The sequence below is a fragment of the Vulpes vulpes genome, chromosome 14 (assembly GCF_048418805.1).
Source record: "Vulpes vulpes isolate BD-2025 chromosome 14, VulVul3, whole genome shotgun sequence".
NCBI lineage: Eukaryota > Metazoa > Chordata > Mammalia > Carnivora > Canidae > Vulpes > Vulpes vulpes.
In genome coordinates this window covers 88,977,027-88,999,681 of record NC_132793.1, presented here as the reverse complement: position 1 = coordinate 88,999,681, position 22,655 = coordinate 88,977,027, and the positions used below count along the sequence as shown (strand labels likewise).

Genomic DNA, 22,655 nt, shown 5'->3' with positions numbered 1-22,655 from the left:
GGACCTCCGCTGGCACCAGGAAATCAGTGGTCACTTTGATCTCTTTGGGGAAAAGGAATGTCATACTCTTAACCCAGAGAGCCAACGGTTTTCTTTAAAAACACCATCCATTACAATCCCCCCAGAATAATTTGTTTCTAATTAGAAACATCCCATCATCTCAGTGGTGATTAATGCCTCTGGTCTTGAAACTGAAACATCTCAACTTTTGATCAAAAGTCATGCTATTCTAGAAAGAAATGTGATTTCCTTCTTTCCCATTTTAAGTGACATCTCCCTGCCCCCGGGTTGAATACCCGGCATTTAGCCGGTGGAAACAACGATTTGCACACATCTGGAAATAGCTGATATCCCAGGAGGGCAGGTCATTTTTCAAACATGGTAGAGAGTAATAATGCCCTCAGCAGGAATGGGAATGTGAGGTCTGTCCCTTATACAGGACCCTAGTTGGGTTCTAGCCATTTGCTGACGCTGGGGGAGGGAGCCCTGCCTCCCCACAGTTCTGGGTGTTGCTCTCAGGCACCCTCACCAAGCTACAGGAGGACATGGGTGCCAGCCTTCTCCTGAGGGATGACTGACTGGTCATTCTTGCTTCAGTGAGTGCAGGACAGCACCTGTGGCATGTGGAAGGCCCCTTCCATCACCTCCCTGAAGAAAGGCTTAGCTTTCTCAGCAGGACCTTCAGGCTAACAGATTGCTTAGAGGCAAAATGTCAAAGCTTCCAGGTACACTGGTGCTCTGATAGCCCTTGGACTTCGGCTGACTTTCCTTCTGGGCAACTTGTTTGAAGCCTTCCAAGTCAGGCATGTGGGAAGCTGGTTACAGAAGAGGGTTTAAAAGTATACCAACCCCAAGTGAGTGATAAGGGGTACTGTCCACAGGCCATAGACTGAAGATAAGATGTCAATGGAAAAGCAAATCTAGTCTGAGCAAGTGAAAATGCCAGGGTAAGAGCCATCCAGTGGAATCCACTTATGTTGGCTGGTCACCCAGCCAGTGAGGACGAGGATCCCCATGGGGAACTGTATCCTTTCCACTCTCCAGAGAAGAAATAGGGGAAAGCAAAGGGCAGATTTCTATAACTACTGTACAGATTTCTGTAGCTGGGCAGGCCAGCCACCCCAGTGATGACAGTGACAGGAGGGAGTAGTGGCAAGGCAAACAGGGTGGGGGGGGTCCCACAGTTGAGTTCTGGGAGACCCCTGCCCTACCACACTGGCTCCCAGTAAGTTCATGCATACACAGACTTCCAGGTCAGTGTCTGTGGACAAGTTTTCAGCTCAGTAGAACGAGTCCGCCCTGGGCCCCGGCCCTGCCCCGACCTGCTGAGTCCCCCAGCCATGCTGAGTACTCTCCCCAAAAGCTCTGTGTACACCAATCAGATGCCATCAGATATCAGCCCTGGATGGCACCTGAGTTCATTACATGCCATTGATCTTGTTTTTACTGCCAGGGATAAGTGATGAAGCTGGCTGTGGTAAAAAGCCGGCACTGTGGCCTCCCAGTGCCTTACTTTCCAGAAAGCTGGGAGGCATTATTCACCATGGCCTGGTTAGTAAAGAGGCAGGCTGGCTGAAGGCTCTACCTCACCTGGTGCGCTTTGCGTGTGGGAGTTTGCTGGATGGCATACCAGCAGCCTCGACAAGGAGGGGCCCCTGAACAATGGAGGAGGGTGACCAGGAGCTATCAGATCTGGGGGAGCACAGTGCTGAGCTTCTCAGGTACTGTTCACATTCATTTCCTGGTGTTCTGCAGCTCCCTGAACCACAAAGTTCATGGTACTTAAGAAAACAAAAGTATCCATCTGGTCTTTAAAACCAGAATGGTTAGCCTGGAGAAACCCAGGTTCTGGAGAGCCAAAGACCCTCTGTAGAGCATGCTGTGGCTCAAAGGTACATCATGGGGCCTCCAAAGTCCTTCTTCATATGGACTGAGCTCTGACCTGGGGTTTGAAAGCTTGGACTCCTCCACAGGTGTGTGGGCAAGTCACTTAATCTCTCTGAGCATCTACTGCCTTTTCTAGAAAGCAGGGCTAAGGACCTGGCTATAGGGCACAGATGCAGGGGATATACCTCAAAGAGGAAACAATGCCAGATGCCCTCACACCTGATGGGCACATGCAGCCCAGGCCCTCTCTGACCATTCCTCACCTCTGCTTCCTGCCCTGGGATATCTGGGACCAGGGAGGTCATCCTTCACTAGCACAGGCTGCATTGGAGATGTGACCACAGGACCCTACTAATTCCCCAAGTATAATGACAGCTGTATTCCAATCCACACCTGGATATTTGGAGTCCAGAAAATTCTATTCTGCCTATTACTATGCTGTGTAGCTCCCCTTCCACGTCTTTTGACAAATCTGACACAGAACACTCCCAAACGTCAGATCTTCTGATCAGGGAGTAAATTAAAAGGAGGTGGTTTTGGTCTTCCCCAAATTCACAGTTATCCAGAAGCTATATTTTAGCACAGCCAGCAAACTGGAACCTGAGAAATTTGGCTTTGATGCACTCCAGGAATTTGGAGGAGCTTGTATTCTGACTTGCAGGGAGGTGGCATCTCTGCAAAGACCAGATCTGGATAAGTTTTGCTTTCCAATGGCCAAACCAACTATCTCTCCTTCCATAAAGTACAGATACAGATCAAATTACTGCCTGGGCCAGGCGGGTAAATCAAAACACATAGTGTTTGGAGGAGTGTAGTGGGGGTGGATGACCAGGGCCCCAGGGAGAGGCGTTAGGCCTGCTTGCCATGGTGCCAGACTTCCAGACGGGGGCCTAAATCCTGATTTTCACACGAAACTGCCCTGTTTTTAAATATTAGTAACTAATTCCAAAATGCTTAAGATATCGTGTGGGCTACACAAAAACCAGGGGCTCTCAGGCCACAAGTGTGCAAACCTTGGAGTGAAGAGACATCAAGGGAAAAGCAAGTGGGGAGTTTTCAGTTGCAAAGACCAGAAAAGGAACATGGACACACTCTAGGCTGCTGTTGGAAATTTTCTTTAGAAGACTAGACATTAGCAAATGTCACTAGAAATTCTACAGTTCTTGGGGAAGGGTTTTCTAAAAGGCCTACAGCTGGTGCTCACGTGTGATAAGGGTACTTACCTCGCCCTCCCACCCCACCCTTGGGGAAATACACATCCAAGGTAATAGGTTCACAGGTACCAGGTCAATGAACAAAAGAAGAGCTGGACAGCAAAGAAGTTTTCACATCTGATTTACATTCCAGTAATATTTAACCCTCTCTGCAACCCCTAGGCTGTAGGTCAGGCTCCGGAAGATGGCTCTAGCTTTCTGCCACCCCTAGGTCCCCTACCTGTCTACCCTTGCATTGTCTAGGCCCTCACCCAGGGGTCCTGAAAGTGAAGGGAAGTGCTGTTTGCCCATGAGCCCCCTCAGTGTCTGCCTCAGCCAAGGCTTCCCCTCATGTTTACGAGGCTTTTGCAATGGCCCGTGGCCAAGGCCCCCTGCAGGACGCTGGGGCACAGCCAGCACACAGCACAGGACAGCCAACTGGCATCCAGAGCACCCCACTTCATGCTCTAGGGAGCACTGGGTTTCCTTCCCACTGCGTGTGGCACAGGGTCCCGGGCTGGTGCCGAGCTCAGAGAGAAAGCAAACCTGCCTGGGAACACTGGGACTGCCTCATTGAATTGAGGCGCAGGGTGATGGCTGAGCTTCTGCTTCCAAGGTTCCCTGCGCTGCCGGGCAGGATGGAGATGCTAGGCCTGCGGGACTCACCTTGGACCAGTCCCCAGTTTTCCACTCGTAGCAGCCTGAATAGTCCTCGCACGCCTCCTCTGCTCTGGGCCTCGTGGACGCATCGCATTTTCCTTGCGAGTTGGTGCACGTCACAGTTCGTTTTTGCGTCCCTTTGCCGCAGGTGGCAGAGCACTGCAAGACACCGTGTGGAAGTTTAATCCGGTCTGATTCAGCTCATGTTCCTCAACAGCTGTTAAGTCGCGACGATGTGCCAGACCCCGTGCCGGGGACGCAAGGATAAAGATGCTCCTGGGCATCTAGAGTCTGAGCACATGGTCCCAAGCTGAGACTCCAGCCATGTGGCCGGTGATGGGGGAAGAGCACAGGAGTGGGGAGAGCTTGAGGCACCCAGGAGACCAAACAAGGAATTTAGTGGCCCGCTACCAGGTCCACGAGACCCATGCAGTGGATAAATTCAAGGGGTAAATGCTGGTGGTCCCGGTGAAGCCAGGTAAGGACATCAAAGAAAAGATGTCCGAGGCCCCTGGCTCCTCCCAGCTACCTGCACTCTACCTGGGGCAGCTTGGGGCGAAGGCACAGGCTTGGGGTAGGACAGGGAGAGAGGCAAAGCCAAGCTACAGGTGACTTCCATTTAGGGGGCTGGCAAGCTCTTGCAGAGAGCTACAGTGACTGTTTCAAGCGTGGGTGCCAAGAATGTAACAGAGCAATGTATTTTACTCACTTCCCAGGAGACACTGTGAGATAAAGAGTGCTGTGGGGACCCAGATAGGGCCCAAGGATGACAAATCATGTGTGAGCCCTCAGAGTTCATGATTCCCATGCCCTCAGGGAGCAAGAGCCATGGAAGAAAGGAAGAGAGGTGGGGTGGTGGTGTAAACAGGGCAGATCTGCTCCTGGTATGCTCTCCCCCTGGGCTCAGGGAGGAACCATGCTGGGCTCCAAGAGTCCTTACCCACCTTGAAACGAAGCAGAAGGAAGTTCTCGCGGTCCAGACCTATGACCTTGGGTGGCCGGACCTGATAGCGTGCATGATCTGGCCAGCAAAAGGAGGTGACATGGCCTGCAAACCCAAGGAGCTCTCCGTCCTATTTGCCGGGTACAGAAGCCCTGTCCCCCACCATGGAAGCAAACACGCAACTTGCGGAGATGGTGGGCTGAAGGCTGCTTTCTGCCACGAGGTACAGACACAATGAGACCCAGGTTCCCAGCAGCTGGGGCCCAGAGCTAGGGCGGGGACAGCTCAGGAGCCCTGGGAGCAGAAAATGGAGCCTAGCAATTGGAACGTCTGTTTTCATACTTGCTTGATTTACCAAATAAATATATATATTTATATATATATTATATAATACATATTATATGTATATGTATATACATACACACACACACACACACACACACACAGAGGAGTGATATTCTTAAGCTACCATAAACTTGATTTTTAAAAAGTTCTACTGTGTCCTCTGGAAAAATGCACATAAAAGACAAATGTTATTCTTTATATTCCTATTATTAACACTTATCCCAAAATGTTATGTAGCTTTATTTTTCCCGTGAGTTCAGTTCAGCTAGCCTAGGTTTTTTGTCGTTGTTGTTGTTTTTGAGACATAGGCTTGTTTTTAAAGAAATACACATGCTTCAGAACTGGTTGTGGTGTCCCCTGGGGGAGCTGGAGAGCATGCCTATTTGGTCCCAGATGTGAGGGGGGGCCTGACTTACCAGGACCTCAGACGTAAGGGGTCAGTCCGAGGCAGGTGTTACCCTCCTGGGCATGATGGGTTGTGGCTGGGAGGGCCGCTGCAGGGAGCCTGGGTTACTGAGTGGGTCATTTCTCTGCTTCTCTGCATGATGCTCCCTGACCATTCATTAGCTCTGCCCTCACCACTTGACTTGTGGGCTCTTCCCTGGCACTAGTACCCATACTACTGGCTCTTTCTTCACTAGAAGCCTACTTCTCACTTCTGCCAGAGTTCCTGCATTGTCTCATTTGATTCTGCATTCTCTGTCCCTTTCCCTTGAATTTCAAATGTCTAGCCTATTTCTTGACCAAACCCTGGCTCAGCCCTTCTGAGCAGCAGCCCATTGGCTGGAAGCCTTAAGTCTTGAGAAATGGGCAGCACTTCAGATGAGGCTTCCTCTGGAGGGACCGAGAACAGGAGACAGTCACTTATCTTTTGCTTCCTTCCTGGTATCTGCTTCTCATTCTAACAAAGCTGGGAAGAAGCTAGGGGGTAGACAACACTGCTGGCTATATAGAGGCAACCCCCTCAACAAAATAAATTTCTCTGCCATGAGAAATTAAAACCCATTTGTTTCCAGAAGAAGAAATATTAGAGGGGCTTTAGCATTGGGGTGGCTGAGTGGCTCAGTTGGTTAAGCGTCTGCCTTTGGCTCAGGGCATGATCCCAGGGTCCTATATCTGACTCCCTGCTCAGCACAGAGCCTGCTTCTCCCTCTCTGCCTGCCAACCCCCTGCTTGTGTGCTCTTTCCCTCTCTCAAAATCTTAAAGGGGCTTCAGCATGTGGTGAAGCAAGAGAAATACCAGTCTGGTGAGCATCTCGTGAATGAGGGCAAGATCTGATTCTAAGTTGAATGTTCAGAAAGAGGCATGTGCCTCGAGCCTGGACTGAGCCGGAAAGTGACTGATTGGCGCCGACACTATTTCAGCATTAGGATCAGCTACACACAGAGATAGAGACGTGAATAAGTGCTATTTCTTTAACTCTTGCTTCAATCCTCTTACATTTTCCAATCTGGTGTTCTTTAATGCTACAGTGATAGTTGATAATGTCAGGCTTGGTTATTCTGTTAAGGACATTTTTTTTTTCCTGTGAGAAAGAGTCTGAATGGAAAATTTATGGCTTTGATCTGATTAAAGTGTAAGTCTTGTTTGGATCAAAAGCCAGGTGATCAAGGACCTCAGGCTCATGGTGGGGGTGGGACAGACCGCATGCCTGGCTATGGCACTCCCCACACCTCCAGCAAGTAACCTGTTCCCTCCACAAGAGGTCCCTTGAATATTTAACTTATAAACCTAAGCACATATTAAAAAAATCAAAAATTTTAAACTCTCTCTTTTCCCTAACATAAACAGCAGGTTAGAGACTCAGGTCTTTAAATGGGTATATGTCAAGGTCCATCTGAAAGGTAAACCTCATTTCAGAGCAGTCAAGGGCAGACTTTTCGTTCATTAAGAATGGGCTGAATACTTTCTTATTCAAAATAATTCCAACTGTTTGGCAATAAAAGGGAACTTTAAAAATATTTTCCACACTGAAGAGTGTCTTGGATTTAGCCTTTCTGACTTTCCTAGAACCGGACTTTCCGCCCACCGGAGAAGCCGCAGAGAGCCTCTGCTCAGCATCCTCTATAAAGGTTAAGAAAGGTCATTCATGCTTTTTTTTTTTTTTTTTAAATGCAACATACAAACTTTATTTAACAAAAGTAACACAGACAAAGTCAAACAGGCACTTATATTAAGAGAAAAACTGACTAGAAGAAATTTATCTTGAACATCTTATAGTAACCTACTTGCAGTTGCATTTAACTGAGCTCTGTTGCTGTGAAGAATACAGCTCATGCACAGGTATGGATCAACAATTTGTACATTTTAAGTATTCACTGAATACTACCTTATATACACATATACATTAAATTTGAAAAAGATTTAATTGACGATCCCCAGAAAGACTTCATTTTTGTTGTTCTTTTGGAAGAGGTCGTCTAAAGAGAAGAATATGTGGTTCTGGCTCATGAATCATGTAATGAACCCAGCCTAGACTCTGTTGGACACCAAGTCTCCTCCACTCCTCTTCAGACATCAGATGGGTTTTAGGTACTTGTTTGGAAAGTTCTCTGGGTAACAGTTGATGGAGGACCTGAGGGAAACTTGCCCTTTATTCAGTTATTTTTTTGTTTTATGGCCAGTCAAAATCATTAATGCAGGGTCAACACAAAGCCTTGAAGGATGATATTACCAAAGATAAAATATTTACAGAATTAGTCTTCAAAGTTAAAACTTAAGGCTTAACTGACCTCTTTCCAAAATGTTTTATGGCATGAGATGTGTGACTCCAATTACATACTAAAAACTGTCCCTCCCAGTGTCTGCTTGTCTCTTATAATCTACAGAGACTGACACAGAGTTCAGAGAAAGCCTTTGAAACCACCTTCCCAATCTGATCACACTAGAGTTCCGATATACCAAAAGAAAATTAAAAGGTCAGTTGGTTGGTTGGTCTGTCTACCTACCTATCTAACTACCTATCAACCCCCAACTCATCCACCCAACTACTCAACCACCAATCCATCCAACCATCTAACCAACCATCTTTACATGAGAATTTTCAAAGGAAATGGGATCAAACTGCAGTATATATTACCAAAGCCATAAACGATCAAAGACATATTGTCCATGTTTGTTTAGCCACACTGTGTCATCTCAGATGGAATTTAAGAGTATGTGAGTGAGGATACATCTTTTGGTTATCTGGGGGCTGGCGAGGACTGTGATACTTGGGTTTGAGTCACAAAGACTATAGAGGGAAAGGCACCATGTTGGGATCCCTGTGGACAAGACCCAGGGGCCCTAGTGCTGTGTTCAGCGTTGGCAGCAGCCCAGACACCCACCTGTGACCACTCAGAGGCCTCCCAGATGGACAGGCAGTCCTGGCCTTCGCAGCTCTGCACTGGTGCTGGCCGGGGACCCGGGCAATAGAGGGGCCGTGTGGTGACGTGGGTACCGTTCTGCAGCTGGTATACACATGTCACCTCTCGATGCTGGATGCCCTTCTCGCAGGTTGCTGAGCAGGGGCTCCATGGGCCTGCCACCCACCTGTTCAGGAGGAGGAAAGACAGCAAGAGAATAACTGGGTGGGGAGGCCAGCTTCCCCAGAGGGCCTTCCAGACACATCATGGAATCTTGGGCCTGTAGGGTGAGGGAGGGAAATGTACTCAGAGAGCTTTGCAGTCAACTTTAGGAATAATTCTAACTATTAGAGCAGAGGGGGCCACATGAGTTGAGTGGTTCAATGGCTTATTCAAAACAGAAATCCTACTGCGTACAACACCTCTCTGACAGATTGAATTATTGTTCCCAAGTGGTCACTCTCCTTTTAGCGGGATCACATATCCCACCCACTGTCTACAACATGCTTTGTTCAATGGGGTGTGAGTGGACATGAAGCTGGCCATATCCCAGCAGAAGCTTTGAGTGTGATTATGTGGTTTGGCTCTGCTTCTCTCCATTTCCTGCCCTCTGACATGAGAATAGCAAGTCCCAACATGGGATGCTCCGACAGCTGAGTTCTGTAATAACAGGACACTGTTGTAAGCCATTGAGATACTGGAGTTGTTTGTCACTGTGACAAAATCTGACTGGTACAGCCCTTGACTGTAGATGCTCCAGTGCCAGCATGGACACATCAGGACCAGGTACTCCCAGCTTTCTAAAGAGTGGAGGGCCTTTTTGGGTGGGGACTGTCACTCTTGAGGAGGCAACCTGTGGGCTGTGATGAGACTGATCTGTTGAAAGTGCTCAACTAAAACTTGGCCTACCTCCCTTATACTTCAATGACCCCAGTTCTACCAGAGTCTCTGCTGACCTCAGGGTGTTAGAAAGAAGCTGAGAAGTTGGAAATCATAATTTCTCAGGACACAAGTGGGGCTTTGAATGCCCTTTTGTAGACACAAAAGGACTCTCTCCTACTCTGGTCCCTGCACGAGCCTTGGGTCCTCCTAGCTCCCAGGAGCTCACCACTTGACAAAAAGGCTCAATCCATGGATGGTCGGCTCTGACAGCTGTTCAATTCTTCCTCTTCAGTTGGAGCAGTCCTAATCACCTGAAACCAAATCTGATCATGCCATCCTACTGTTTAGAAGCGTCGGTAGTGTCTTCCCACTGGCAGGGTTCTTTAGGGGATACTGGATGGTGCCAATTCCCCTTCTTCATCTCCAATTCCAGCTTACTTGCTCATTCATCCATCCCAGCACAGCATACTCACTGAGGGTTTTGCATGTGCCAAGCACTGTTCTAGGTTCCGAAGATAAGGCAGGGAACAAAACAAAGCCCTGCCATCTGAATCTTATAGACAGTAAACCAAGGAATGATATACAGTGGAATATAATACAACTGACCATATACAGGGTGTATCATATATGAATAGAGAAGATGCCACATGGTGGTTAAGTGCTTCAGAGAAAAGTAAAGCAGTGTAGGACAGACCAGGGAGGAGGTGAGAGGTGAGCACTTAAGGTGGCAGGGACGGCCTCACTGATAAGCTGACGTGTGAGCAGAGTCTGGAAGGAGCAAGAGAGTAAGTCATGTGGTTCCTTGGGAAAAGACTTCCAGGCAGAGGGCACAGTGGGTGCAAAGGCCCTGGGGAAGAACATGCTGGAAGGGCTGAGGAGCAGCCAGGAGTCCAGTGTGGCTGGGGGAAGGGCGAGGAAGGAGGGGCAGAGGGAGGAACATGAGAGAGGACAGGGTAAGATCCTTCAGGCCCTGGCTGGTCACTGTGATTCTTGTTCGGATAAGATGCATTCCTGAAAGGGTCTGGAGAAAGGAGTGATGTGGCCTCCAGACTTGGAGAGGGTCACTCTGGCACTGGGCAGATACCAGTCTACAGGGCAGTAGCAAGAAGACCAGGGAGAAGACTACTGCACCAGTCCAGCAGGAGAGGAGGGTAGCTTTTACCAGCTAGGGGTGGTGGTAGTGGTTGGGCTAAATGTTAAGAAGATGGAGCTACCCAGGCCCCCTCTCTCCACCCCTATATTATTCCTCCTCATCCCTTAGAGCAAGCTCAGGCCACCTCCTCTTCCAGCCCCCTTGGTAGAGCTCATCACTGTCCTCCACACCCCCAGGGACTAACTCCAGGGAGGCCCCTCTTCCCAGACCCCTTGGCTATGCTGTAGGATGGCAGTGACTGTGCCTACCCTGTGGTGTGAAGACAAGGGACATATTGCCTGTAAGTTGCTTCCACCAGTGCCTGACACACTTAAGCCTGTATAATTCTTAGCAATTGTTCTTTAATTCCTCGGTAGGAGATGATGAAGTCCCAGAGAGCAGTGAGCAAATCTTGCCCCCGTGTCAGCACCTGACAACTGATCAACACCATAAAAACTAAACCAAATCTTACCCATTTCTCCTCGTTCTGCTCTTTGGAGTAACACGATTGCCTTCTTAAATATATGAAGATAGCTCTTTTGTTTCCCCTTCTAAGCTTTCTCTTATCTTGATCAAAATAATTTGCATGTGGCAGATTCTGAACCTTTGGTTCTAATTTTCTAATCAGTCACTACTGTTCTCAAAATGGATTGCTTTATTGTGGGCAAAATAGCCCAGATGTGGTACGAAAGCAGCAGGAGAGAATGTGATGAGTTTCTCCCTCTTTAAAGGGAGGCTCTGTATTTATTAAAGCCGCTCAGCTCTAAAAAACACTAATTCTATTTTTCAAGCAAGCAGACTGTACCTCTGTTAGCTCCTATGACTTCTCTTTTTTCCTCCTGAACTGACTCTTAGCCAGATCTCCTCTGTCCTGACATTTTGCAGTTGATCTTGTGCATACAAATGTCAGGCTCTAGGTTAGACCTGCTCAGTGCTACCGTGGGGACCTCCAATGTGAGAAGAGTTTTGTATCCCCCTCTTGTCTTTTGTATTTGCTGTGCTTTCTGGGGCCAACCTGGAGCAGGACCCCTATGTCACACTCATGGGAATGTCACCTGCTGTGCGTGTGCATGCTGTTGGCCGGAAGGTGCCAGTATCTCCATCCCGGAGCACAGAGCATGTGCTCTAAGTGAAAATGCAAGGTGACTTGTGTCTACACAAAGGTCACATCCCAGCAGCTGGGAGGGGGCGGGGATGGGGAAGAGCTGGGAGAGGTTCAGCAGTCTTGCCTTAGACATCTCCTATGCCTCCTGTTCCATCACTGACTGGAAATGTCAGAGCCATGGGGATCAGATTCCCATAGAGCTCTTGCCAACCTTCCCTGTTTTACTTTCCTTTGCCTCTGGGATCTCCTGTGTATTTTAGGTGCTTTGCGAAAGGATGACAGAATGGAACACAGCCCATGCATCCCCTTGTCCCTTTCCAGAATAATCCTTTGACCCCCCCCCCTCCCCCGCAACATTCCTCCTTGCTGTTGCCCAGAGTCTGGCAGAAGAATGGGTGACATAGCCCCAAGCATGTGCAAACATGCATGAAACTGAACTATGGTCTGCCCTGCTCCCTAAGGGGGCGGGGGGTTTATCTGTCTCCTGGAGCTGTGTAAAAGGGGTTCCCCCACTCCCCTTCTTGGAGGGCTAGTTACTGTCAGGCATACTGGGAACCTGGTGGGATTCAAAACAAGCCCTGTCTGAGGCCAAGGCAGCCTCCTCAAACCACTGTGGTTCTCATGGATGATGGGATGGGGTGAGAAGGGGGCACAGATGTACTCCACACCTGCAAGTCACACATGGGGCAGCTCACGGCACATTCCTAGCTCTCTGCCCCGTTGCCCTTCCTTCTCCCACTCCTACTTCCCAGCTCTATACAGGGTTCAGGACATACAGATGCAAATATGGCACAACGCCTCAAGAACAGACAACCAGCCAGCCAGCCAGACCATTAGTGTACGAGGCTCACTGGGTGGAGATGAGCACAGAGCTGCAGGAGCGTAAGGAGGCATCTCACTCCAAATTGGGGTGAGTCTGGGGGAGATGATATCTGAGCAGATCCTTAAAGCACAAGCAGACGTAGCTGGAAATAAACTCAGCTGTTGTATATTGTTTTAGTCAGGGGGCCCTGTGTCATTCTAATACGTGATGGATTTAAGAACAGTGACAGGAGTGTTGAATCACTATCCTGTCACCTGAAACTAATACTACACTGTATGTTAACTGGTTAAATAAAAACTGAAAATACAAAGAGTAATAGGAAAATATTTGGGTGCTCTGGTTCATGGAGCATTATTCCCTATAGCCAAAAGTAAGACAAGTGGGTCTTGGTGGATAAATGGATAAACAAAATATGGCATGTACGTACAGTGGGATAGTACTGATAGTATTCAGCCTTACAGAGGAAGGACATATTGTCACAGGCTGCAGCATGGATGAACCTGGAGAACATTATGCTGAGTGAAATAAGCCAGTCATGGAAGGACACATCATGAATGATTCAACTCAGGAGAGGTGATGGGAGTAGTTAGATTCATTGAAAGGAAAACAGAATGGTAGCTCCCAGGTTGGAGGGAATGGGAAGTTTGTGTTTAATGGGTGCAGAGCTGCACTTGAGCAAGAGGTAGAGTTCTGGAGACAGTCTGTCGTAATGGGTGCAAAGCTGTGCCAAATGTGCCTAATGGCACTGAACTGTACACTTAACAATGGTTAAGGTGGTAAATTTTATGTTTACTTTATTACAATTTAATTTAAAAAAGTGGTGGTTAGAAATAGAGAGTAAATACATGAGAAAGGGACAAGGAAGTGAAGTGTTTCCCCACCCCAGGTAGGCAATGATGAGACAGCTCTGTGCACACACCTGGTAGCCATGAGGCATCCGTGCAGAGCATCCAGATGTGCTTGCTGCAGGTGATCAGAGCTACTTTTCAGCTAGATTATTTTTTTTTCCTCCCAATCTTGACAAATGGACAAATACCTCAGTGAGGTGTAGGGAGAAAAAAAAATGACTTTCTGGATACTTTGGTTTTGGTGGCTAAAAGAAATCATTTCACCAGAATGAGTGGGGCTGCAGGAAGCCCGGGCTGCAGGGATGGGCAGTGGGACAACACCATGCAAGTAAACATCAGAGGAATATCCTATTAATTCCAAGTCCAGGAATTTGAGAAAGGAACTGCTATTCCATAAAACAAATCATATGGCAATGACAACTTAAGTGCTTTTTTTTAAAAAAAATCATGTCCCCTAAAAACCCTAATAGTGACATGTATTAGCTAAGTTTGAGTTTGCAGATCTTAAAAGCAGTATAACTATTTCTTGAGGAAGCCACCATTCAAGCTGCCCTCCCTCAGTTGCTCTGGAGTCAGGAAGGACTGGATTCCTTTCCTGTCCAGCAGGAAACAGACTCTGGTCCTCCACACATGCTTCAAGTCTGATTATCCCAATCAGATCCTATCTGAGCTCTTGTATTCTTATTTTTGTTGCTCCTGTAGCAAATTACCATAAACGTAATGGCACAAGGCAACAGATTTAGTATTTGATGCTTCTGGAGGTTGGAAATCTGACATGGGTCTCACTGGTCTAAAATAAATGCACTGCTCCTAGAGCTGGTTCTTTCTGGAGACTCTAGAAAGACTTGCCTTTTCCAGCTTCCAGGCGCTGCCCTAGTTCCTTGGCTTGTGGTCTTTTTCCCTATCTTCAAAGCCAGCAGGGTCAGGTCAAGTCCTTCTCACACTGTATCATTACAACATTCTTGTCTGCCCACCTCGTCCACTTTTAAGAACCTTTGTAATTGCACTAAACCCATGCAGATGACACAGGATAATCTCTCTATTTTAAGGCTAGCTGATTAGCAACCTGTATTAGTTTGCTAGGGCTGATGAAGAAAGTACCACAAGCTAGGTGGCTTAAAACACTAGAAAGGTATTCTTTCAGAGTTCTGAAGGTTAGAAGTAAAAAATCAAAGTGTCAGTAGGGCTGGTTCCTTCTGAGGGCTATGAGGGCTCTGTTCTATGCCTCTCTCCTAGGATCTAATGACAGCTGGCAATCCTTGGTGTTCTTTGGCTTGTACATCTGTTACTCCAATCTCTGCCTCTGCCTTCATATGGCGTCTGCCCTGGATCTTTGTATCCTTACATAGCTGTCTTTCAAAGGACTCTAGTCAGATTAGATGAGGGGCCTACATTACTCCAATATGACCTCATTTTCACTAATTATAACTGTAGTAACCCTATGAACAAGGTCATGTTCTGAGATACTGAGAGTCAGGATGTCAATGTGGTTTTTTTTTTGGTGGGTGGATGGGGACATGATTCAATCCATAACACAACTTTAATTCCAACTGCAAGATACATTCACGAAGGCAAAAGAAACAAAAGCAAAAATGAACTATTGGGACTTCATCAAGATAAGAAGCTTTTGCACAGCAAAGGATACAGTCAACAAAACTAAAAGACAACCTACAGAATGGGAGAAGATATTTGCAAATGACATATCAGATAAAGGGCTAGTTTCCAAAATCTATAAAGAACTTAAACTCAATAGCAAAGAAACAAACAATCCAATCATGAAATGGGCAAAAGACATGAACAGAAATCTCACAGAGGAAGACATAGGGCCAACATGCACATGAGAAAATGCTCCGCATCACTTGCCATCAGGGAAATACAAATCAAAACCACAATGAGATACCACCTCACACCAGTCAGAATGGGGAACATTAACGAGGCAGGAAACCACAAATGTTGGAGAGGATGTGGAGAAAGGGGAACCCTCTTTGCACTGTTGGTGGGAATGTGAACTGGTGCAGCCACTCTGGAAAACTGTGTGGAGGTTCCTCAAAGAGTTAAAAATAGACCTGCCCTACGACCCAGCAATTGCACTGCTGGGGATTTACCCCAAAGATACAGATGCAATGAAATGCCGGGAGACCTGCACCCCGATGTTTCTAGCAGCAATGTCCACAATAGCCAAACTGTGGAAGGAGCCTCGGTGTCCACTGAAAGATGAATGGATAAAGAAGATGTGGTCTATGTATACAATGGAATATTCCTCAGCCATTAGAAAAGACAAATACCCACCATTTGCTTCAACGTGGATGGAACTGGAAGGTATTATGCTGAGTGAAGTAAGTCAATCGGACAAGGACAAACATTGTATGTTCTCATTCATTTGGGGAATATAAATAATAGTGAAAGGGAATAGAAGGGAAGGGAGAAGAAATGGGTGGGAAATATCAGAAAGGGAGACAGAACATAAAGACTCCTAACTCTGGGAAACGAACTAGGGGTGGTGGAAGGGGAGGAGGGTGGGAGGTGGGGGTGAATGGGTGATGGGCACTGAGGGGGGCACTTGACGGGATGAGCACTGGGTGTTATTCTGTATGTTGGTAAATTGAACACCAATAAAAAATAAATTTATTATTAAAAAAAATTCCAACTGCAACCCTCTGATTTCCCTCATTTCCCTTTGACATATAACTCAGCATATTCATGAGTTCCAGGAATTAGGATACAGACATGTTTTGGGGGGCATTATTTTGCCTATCACAAATCTATCACATTCACAGTTCTAAGAAATTTCAGCTTCTATTCAAAATACACTTTGTATTCAAATCTTGAGATTTTAACTAGGTAAAGACCTCGTGAAATCTGCTGAAATGTGACTTAGTTGTTACAAAGAAAGAATGGCATATTCAAGATCCTATTCTTTTCACAGTCATTTTATGTTGAATATAAAGTGAATCCCAAATACAGACACCAGGTCATTCATTTTGAACAACCTCAAACTGAAAAAAAAAAAAGTGTGAGATGTATTTCAACACAAGAGGTGTTCAAACTAACAAGTGCTGTGTCTATGGGATTTGGTCAACTTTATTCATCTCCAAAATGCATCAGTAAGAAAGATCTGGCACCGGTTGAGCACCAATCTGCGCCTATCTCTGTGCCAGGGATGTTCCCTGCATTAGCTAAATTAACCAAAGGAAGGAAATAAGATGCCTGTATGTGATAATCTGAGCAGCTGACAGACAAATACGAGCATAGATAGGCCACATGTAAAACATCACAGCATAAAAAGAATGATGGGAAATGGATTAGAAGCTCCAAGAAGCTGCAAGGCAGGTTACAGAGAGAATGGCTACTGTATAAAGTAAAGCTGCTTTGATCGACTTCAGTTTATATGTCCCCCAGACACATGAGTGCCACCTTTATGCCAAGTTCTAAACCAAGGGCTGGGCACTTGGCTCAGTGTTGAATGCTCCCTGCATTCACAAAGCTCAGGCCAATGTGTGGTCCTTGAGGAGAAATAGAAACATATAAACAGGCAATTTCTTCACTATCTGATAAATGCTGTGGAGAAAATGGAGCTTGAGTTGGGTCCAAAGTAAAGTTGGCCAGCCAAAGAAGCAGGCCTCAGTGCTCTCATAGGGAGAGCCTACCCGTGATATGCCAAGGAGTGAGAGAGTGCAGCTGCCCAGTTTGGGATGGCTGGTTCTCACGCAGTACTTAAAGATGGGTGGGAGAGAAGTGGCCTTGGGTGTCAAGAACCTTGGTGCAAGATGATGGCTTTCACTGAGGCAGTGGTGGAGAAATGGAAAACAGATATAAGACTATTTAAGAGTGAAGCTGACAGGGCTTTGGGTATGTGAGGTCAGAGACAAAGGACGTAAGAGTTATGCTCAGGATTCCAATGGGCTCAGAGGAGGCCAGTTATGCTTCCACTGTGAGGGAGAAGATGTGGCCTGGGGGCAGAAAGGTGGGCATCACTTTGAGAGGGCCAGGTTGAGGCGGCCACTGGGTAGCTGAGTGGTGCTAGGAAGGGTCAGAGGTATGGTCTGGGGTGGAGACACAGGGTGGGAAGTCATCAGCAAGAAGGTCATGGTAGAAAGCAAGGTAAGGAAAACTCCCCCCAGGAGCTTCTACAAGGAGAAAAGAAGACAGAGGACAGATGGCAGGGGTGGAAATGCAAGCATCTATGAAATAAGGAGCCAGAGAAGGGGCAACCAGCAAGGCTAGAGAGGGCAGGAGGACTGTTCAAGAGATGCCAGGCAAGGTTAGGTTGGAGGAGGCCTGAGAAGTATTCTCTGGATTTAGCCACAAGGAGGTGTTACTGACTTGGGAGAGGCCCCAGGAAGGAGATGCCAGTGGTGTAAATGCACAATGGAATGAGGGTAGAGAAGAGAAACTTTGTGGGTGCCCCTTAAACAAGTCTGGTTTGAAGCCTACTGAGTGGGCTCTATAGATCTCAACCTTGGGATAATGCCCAAGCTTTGGAAATGAGGCCTGTCCTCATGGTAGAGGTAAGGAAGTCATCTCTTCACTCTCACTGAGGCTCTGGTCAAGTGGCTGCACATGGAAGGAGCATGAGTGAGAGGGGACATCTGCTGTGTGAGAAGGGAAGTGCTGAGAACTGAGGGGTGGAAGCATCCAGAACAGACAGGGAGCTTCCTCTTATGGATATGTCTATCTAGAAGGGCAACCCCTGCCCACTGGCAGAAATTCAGGAAAAGTCATCCTGAGCCAGATGGCAGAGCAGGTGACCTGTCAGGGACCTGCACAATATCTAAGACACAGGTGGCTAGCAGGGGCAGAAGGCCAGAGACCAGGTGAGTAGAGAGAATGCGTGAGGGGAAGGTTGGGACTCAGCCAGGGCTCACCACCATCTCCACCTTGGGATGTGGTGGTGGAATCCAGGCCAGTTGTCTAGTCTACTTTGCTAAAGGGTCTGACCTTTGACAAGAGTGATCTTGTCTACCACTAAGCTAGGAAGGATTCAGGAAGTGTGATTTGGAAAGCCAGATAAATCAAAGCTCTCTCTTCTCATTTACTCTCTACCAGAAGAAAATGTGTAAGCACAGGCTCACATTTTCCCTCTGGTGGGTCAGCTCTGTATTCTATATGGGCATGGTCACCCCTCTGCTTTGTGATTCGGTCCTTCCCCACTCCCATCTTGCTTTGCACCAACAGAACCACCAGAGGAAGGCTGCTCAGGGCCAGTGGTCTTGTGTCAGAGATGGAAAAACCACCTGGAGAGGTGGCCAGGTTGGCCCAAGGCCCACCAGTAATTAAGAGGAGGAGGTCTTCTGTGTCCCAATCCAGGGCTTTGTTCTTTGCTTATACAATTATGCTTCTGGTTAGGGTACACCTGACCACCTTCATCAAGATGCATTGTAAGTCAAGGGTGCCCACGTATTTTAGTCATATATTCTCAGATTCTCAGGAGCCCACATTCAGGACCTGGACTTGGATCTTCACTCCACTGACTCACCAGCCTTGTGGTCCTGGGCAGGTCAGTGCTCAAGGCTGTTTCCTCCTCTATAAAATGTCAGTGCCAGTTCTCATCTCACAGGCTTGTTGGAGGATTGGCCCAGGTGGTCACTGTGACATGGTCCAGGCCCAGATACTAAATGCAAGGTAGGTATAGCTCCTGGAGAGATGGCTGGCACAGAGGATGCCCCCAAGGAGTGGGTCTCTTCCCATCCTCCCTGGACAGGGCTGCTGTCCACTGGGCAGTGAGAGTGTGGCCAAGGGAATGCAGACACCTTGCTCTGCTTTCCCATGGATGACAAGGCCTTCCCCAGGGCGCCCAAAGCTTTGGTCACCACGCTATGCTACATGCCTAGGGGTGAGGACACATGGCAGAGGCTGGCTGGCCAAGACCTGGATCTCCCGGGCCCCTTCCCCAAAACACCAAGGAGGACTGGAGGCAGCATCAGACTCCCATCTGCCCGAGTGGCTCTTACTGCTCAAGGCAGATTGAGGCCAGCAACTCCGTTAAGAAAACAATCAAAATACAACTTTAACATGTGCCATTTATAGTCTCTGAAGATATGTGGCTGCTTTTATTGAACAGATGTCTGTGAAAGAAGGAGGGGGGTGAGGAGCAAGGACTGGGACTTCACGAGCTCAGCTGTGATGTTATCCCGGGGGAACGAGAGGGACGCTTTACAGCTGCACATTTTGTTTCAACTCAGTGTTTCTCCATCTAAAACTTGAGAATTATGAGTTCTCATATACATTTCCCTGAAAAGTAATATTATTCACATATTTGTTTTTTGAGGGAGGAAATGAAAACCTGAAAGGCATAATGAGGAATGAATATGCTAGTCTGTGAATGTGAGCTTTTTCTGGGCTTGAACTCTCTTAGGTCAGTCCTGAGAATCAAGATGGGTGACTGGCCACGGTCTGAGAACTTTCCACATTTTCCTTAAAAGATCTTTGAATCACTGTGGTTAATTCTCATTTTCTGGGGAAAGAATGACAAAGAGAGGAAGAGAGGGAGAGAGGAAAGAGGGAAGGAGGGAGGAAGGATGGAAGGAAGTGGGGAGGAGGGAGGAAGGAAGGAGGGAGAGAAGGAGGGACTTCAACACTTAGCTAGAATACAGTTGAAGGGGTAATGTTTTAAAAATGGTTTCTCTTAGAGGGGGTGTGTGTGGGGATGGGTGAAATAGGTGATGGGGATTCAGAGTACACTTATGATGAGCACTGAGTAATGTATGGAAGTGTTGAATCAGTATGTTGTACACATGAAACTGATATAACCCTGAATGCTAACTATGCTGGAATTAAAATAAAAAAACCCCATATGCCTTAGCTGTCATCTTCCATGTCCCCTACCTCCATCCATCTCAGTGCTAGGCAATCACTAATCTACTTTCTATCTTTATAGACTTGCCTCTTCTGGACATTTCATATACATGGAATCCTATAACATGTAGTTCTTTGTGACTGGTTTCTTTTTTTTTTTCCTTTTTCTTAGCATAATGTTTCCAAAAGCCATGTATGTTGTAGCATATAGCAGTACTTCATTCCCCTTCGTTGTTGAATTGCATGGCTATACCACATTTTATTTATCAGCTCATCAGCTGATGGGCATTTGGGTTGTTTCCATGTTTTGGCTATTATGAGTCATGCTGCAATAAACAGCTGTGTATAATTTTTTGTGTGGCTAGATATTCTCATTTCTCTTGGGTATATTCCAAGGAGTGGAATTGCTGGATGATATGCAGACTGTATGTTTAACAAATTGAGGAATGCTAGACTTTTCCAAACAGCTGCACCATTTTGTATCCCTGCAATAGTTCATGAAGATTCTAAGTTCACCACATCCTTATACACTTGTGCTATTGCCTGTCTTTTTTTTTTAAATTATTATTATAGTCATCCTAGTGGGTATAATGTGGTATCTCATTGTAGTTTTGTTTTATCATGGCAAAAGATACATACCGTGAAGTTTAGCATTTTAACCACTTTAACATGTACAGTTCAGTGGCATTAAATGCATTCACATTGTTGAACAACCATCACCATCATATTCCAAACTTATCATATTCCAAACTTATATTCTTCCCAAATTGAAACTCTGGATTCATTAAATAGCTACCGGGGATGCCTGGGTGGCTCAGCGATTTAGCACTTGCTTTCCGCCCAGGGCGTGATCCTGGGGTCCCAGGATCAAGTCCCACATCAGGCTCCCTGCATGGAGCCTGCTTCTCCCTCTGCCTGTGTCTCTGCCTCTATCTGTCTCTCATGAACAAATAAATAAAATAAAATAAAAACACACACACAAAAACAATAGCTACCTATTCCCTTTTCTCCCCAGTCCCTGGCAACCTCCATGTGTTCTGTCTTTAGGAATGTGATGACTCCAGGTACCTCTTGTAAGTGGAATCATACAGTATTTGCCATTCTGTGAATGGCTTACTTAGCATAATTTCTTCAAGGTTGTAGCATATTGTAGCATATGTCAGAATTTCTTCCTTTTTTGGGGCTCCTGGGTAGCTCAGTTGGTTAAGTACCTGACTCTTGATTTTGGCTGCGGTCCCGGGAGGGAGGCGCCGCGGAGCCTGGGAGCAGAGACACTGCGGGAAACCGCTGGGCTCCGCAGCTTCCAGGAGTCTCCGGCCCCGTTTGCTGGCGGCCGTGCCTGGGGCTGGAATATCTTGACACGAGGAGGGCTGCCCCAGTTTAAGTATCCTTTTCTCTTAAGACTGAAAACTATCCCAAAGAACAAGAATGAAGACAAACCACCATCTTTTAGGCTTAAAAAAAAAAAATCCAAAAAGTGTCCAGAAGGTCCGGTTCACGGGCCTCGGAGCGATGGACGAGGAGGCGGCCGGGGGCGCGGGGGGGCGGCCGGGGGTGGCCGGGGGCGCAGGGGGCGGCAGGGGGCTCGGGGCGTGGGGCCGCAGGCCACTTACTCCTGAAAGGCTTTTGCCAGAACCTGCGTCCACTGCACCGTTGTGCAATCGGGGGCTGCTACGCAGACCTGGTGACGGTGGCCCCGCTCCTCGCTGCTGGGCTGCCAGCGACCAGGCCGCGGGCCCGCGGTGTCCTGGCCCCGGACGCGCACTTTCCATTCAGCTGTTAGGGGCGGGCGAGGCCTGGCAGGGGCGCCGGGCCGGGCCGGGGCGGAGCTGGGGGCCACCGCAGTCCCTCCCTGGCGGCCTGGCCCTGCGCCCCGCGAGCGCGCCTCGAGGGGCGTGCGAGGCGGTTCACCCACAGACGGGTCCGAGATGGAGTCTGTGATGGGCTCTGCACTCAGCAGGCTGCCTGCTTGAGATTCTCTCCCTCCCTCTCCCCCTCCTCACTATTTGCATACTTTCTTTCTCTAAAATAAATAAATAAATTTTTTAAAAATTTAAAAATTCCCTTCCTAAGACTGAATAATATCCCATTTTATGGATGTAATACATTTCATTTATCCATTTGTCCACTGATGGAGACTTTGGGTTGCTTCTACCTCTTCGCTATTGTGCATGCTGCTGCTATGAGTATGGCTATACAGTTCTTTTTTTTTTTTTTTTTTTTTTTTTGGAGTCTTCACTTTCAGTTCCTTTGGATATATACCCAGAAGTGGAATATCTAGATGATATGGTAATTCTGTATTTAAATTTTTTGAGGAAATACCATACTGTCTCCCTCAATGACTGTACCATTAGATATTTCAATTAGCAATGCACAAGGGTTCTAATTTTCCCACATTTTTGTCCAACACTCATTATTTGTTTTTTGAAAACTATCCTAATAGGTATGAAGTGATTATCTCATGATTTTGAATGGTCTTTCCCTAATGATTAGTGATGCTAAGCATCTTTTCATGACCAGTTGTATCTTCTTTGGGGAAAAATATAACCAAGTCCTTTGCCTATTTTTAAATTGGGTTGTTTTTTGTTGTTGATTCATAGGAATCTCTCTCTCTCTGTCTATTCTAGATACTACTCTTTTATCAAATATATGATTTGCAAATATTTTTTCCCGTTATTTGGACTGCCTTTCACTTTG

The 22,655-nt window shown here is 47.0% G+C and overlaps 1 protein-coding gene across 2 annotated transcripts in view; it reads right to left on the bottom strand.

The window, feature by feature from the left end:
* Positions 1-22,655, bottom strand: part of ADAMTS17 (ADAM metallopeptidase with thrombospondin type 1 motif 17) — a 326,554-nt gene that overhangs the window by 14,575 nt on the left and 289,324 nt on the right. For both annotated transcript variants that reach the window (XM_072737129.1, XM_072737130.1), the window contains exons 20-21: positions 8,356-8,560; positions 3,747-3,899 (exon numbers count right to left, since the gene is read on the bottom strand). In XM_072737129.1, the coding sequence (XP_072593230.1) occupies positions 3,747-3,899; positions 8,356-8,560 (358 nt within the window). The remainder of the gene's footprint in view (positions 1-3,746; positions 3,900-8,355; positions 8,561-22,655) is intronic.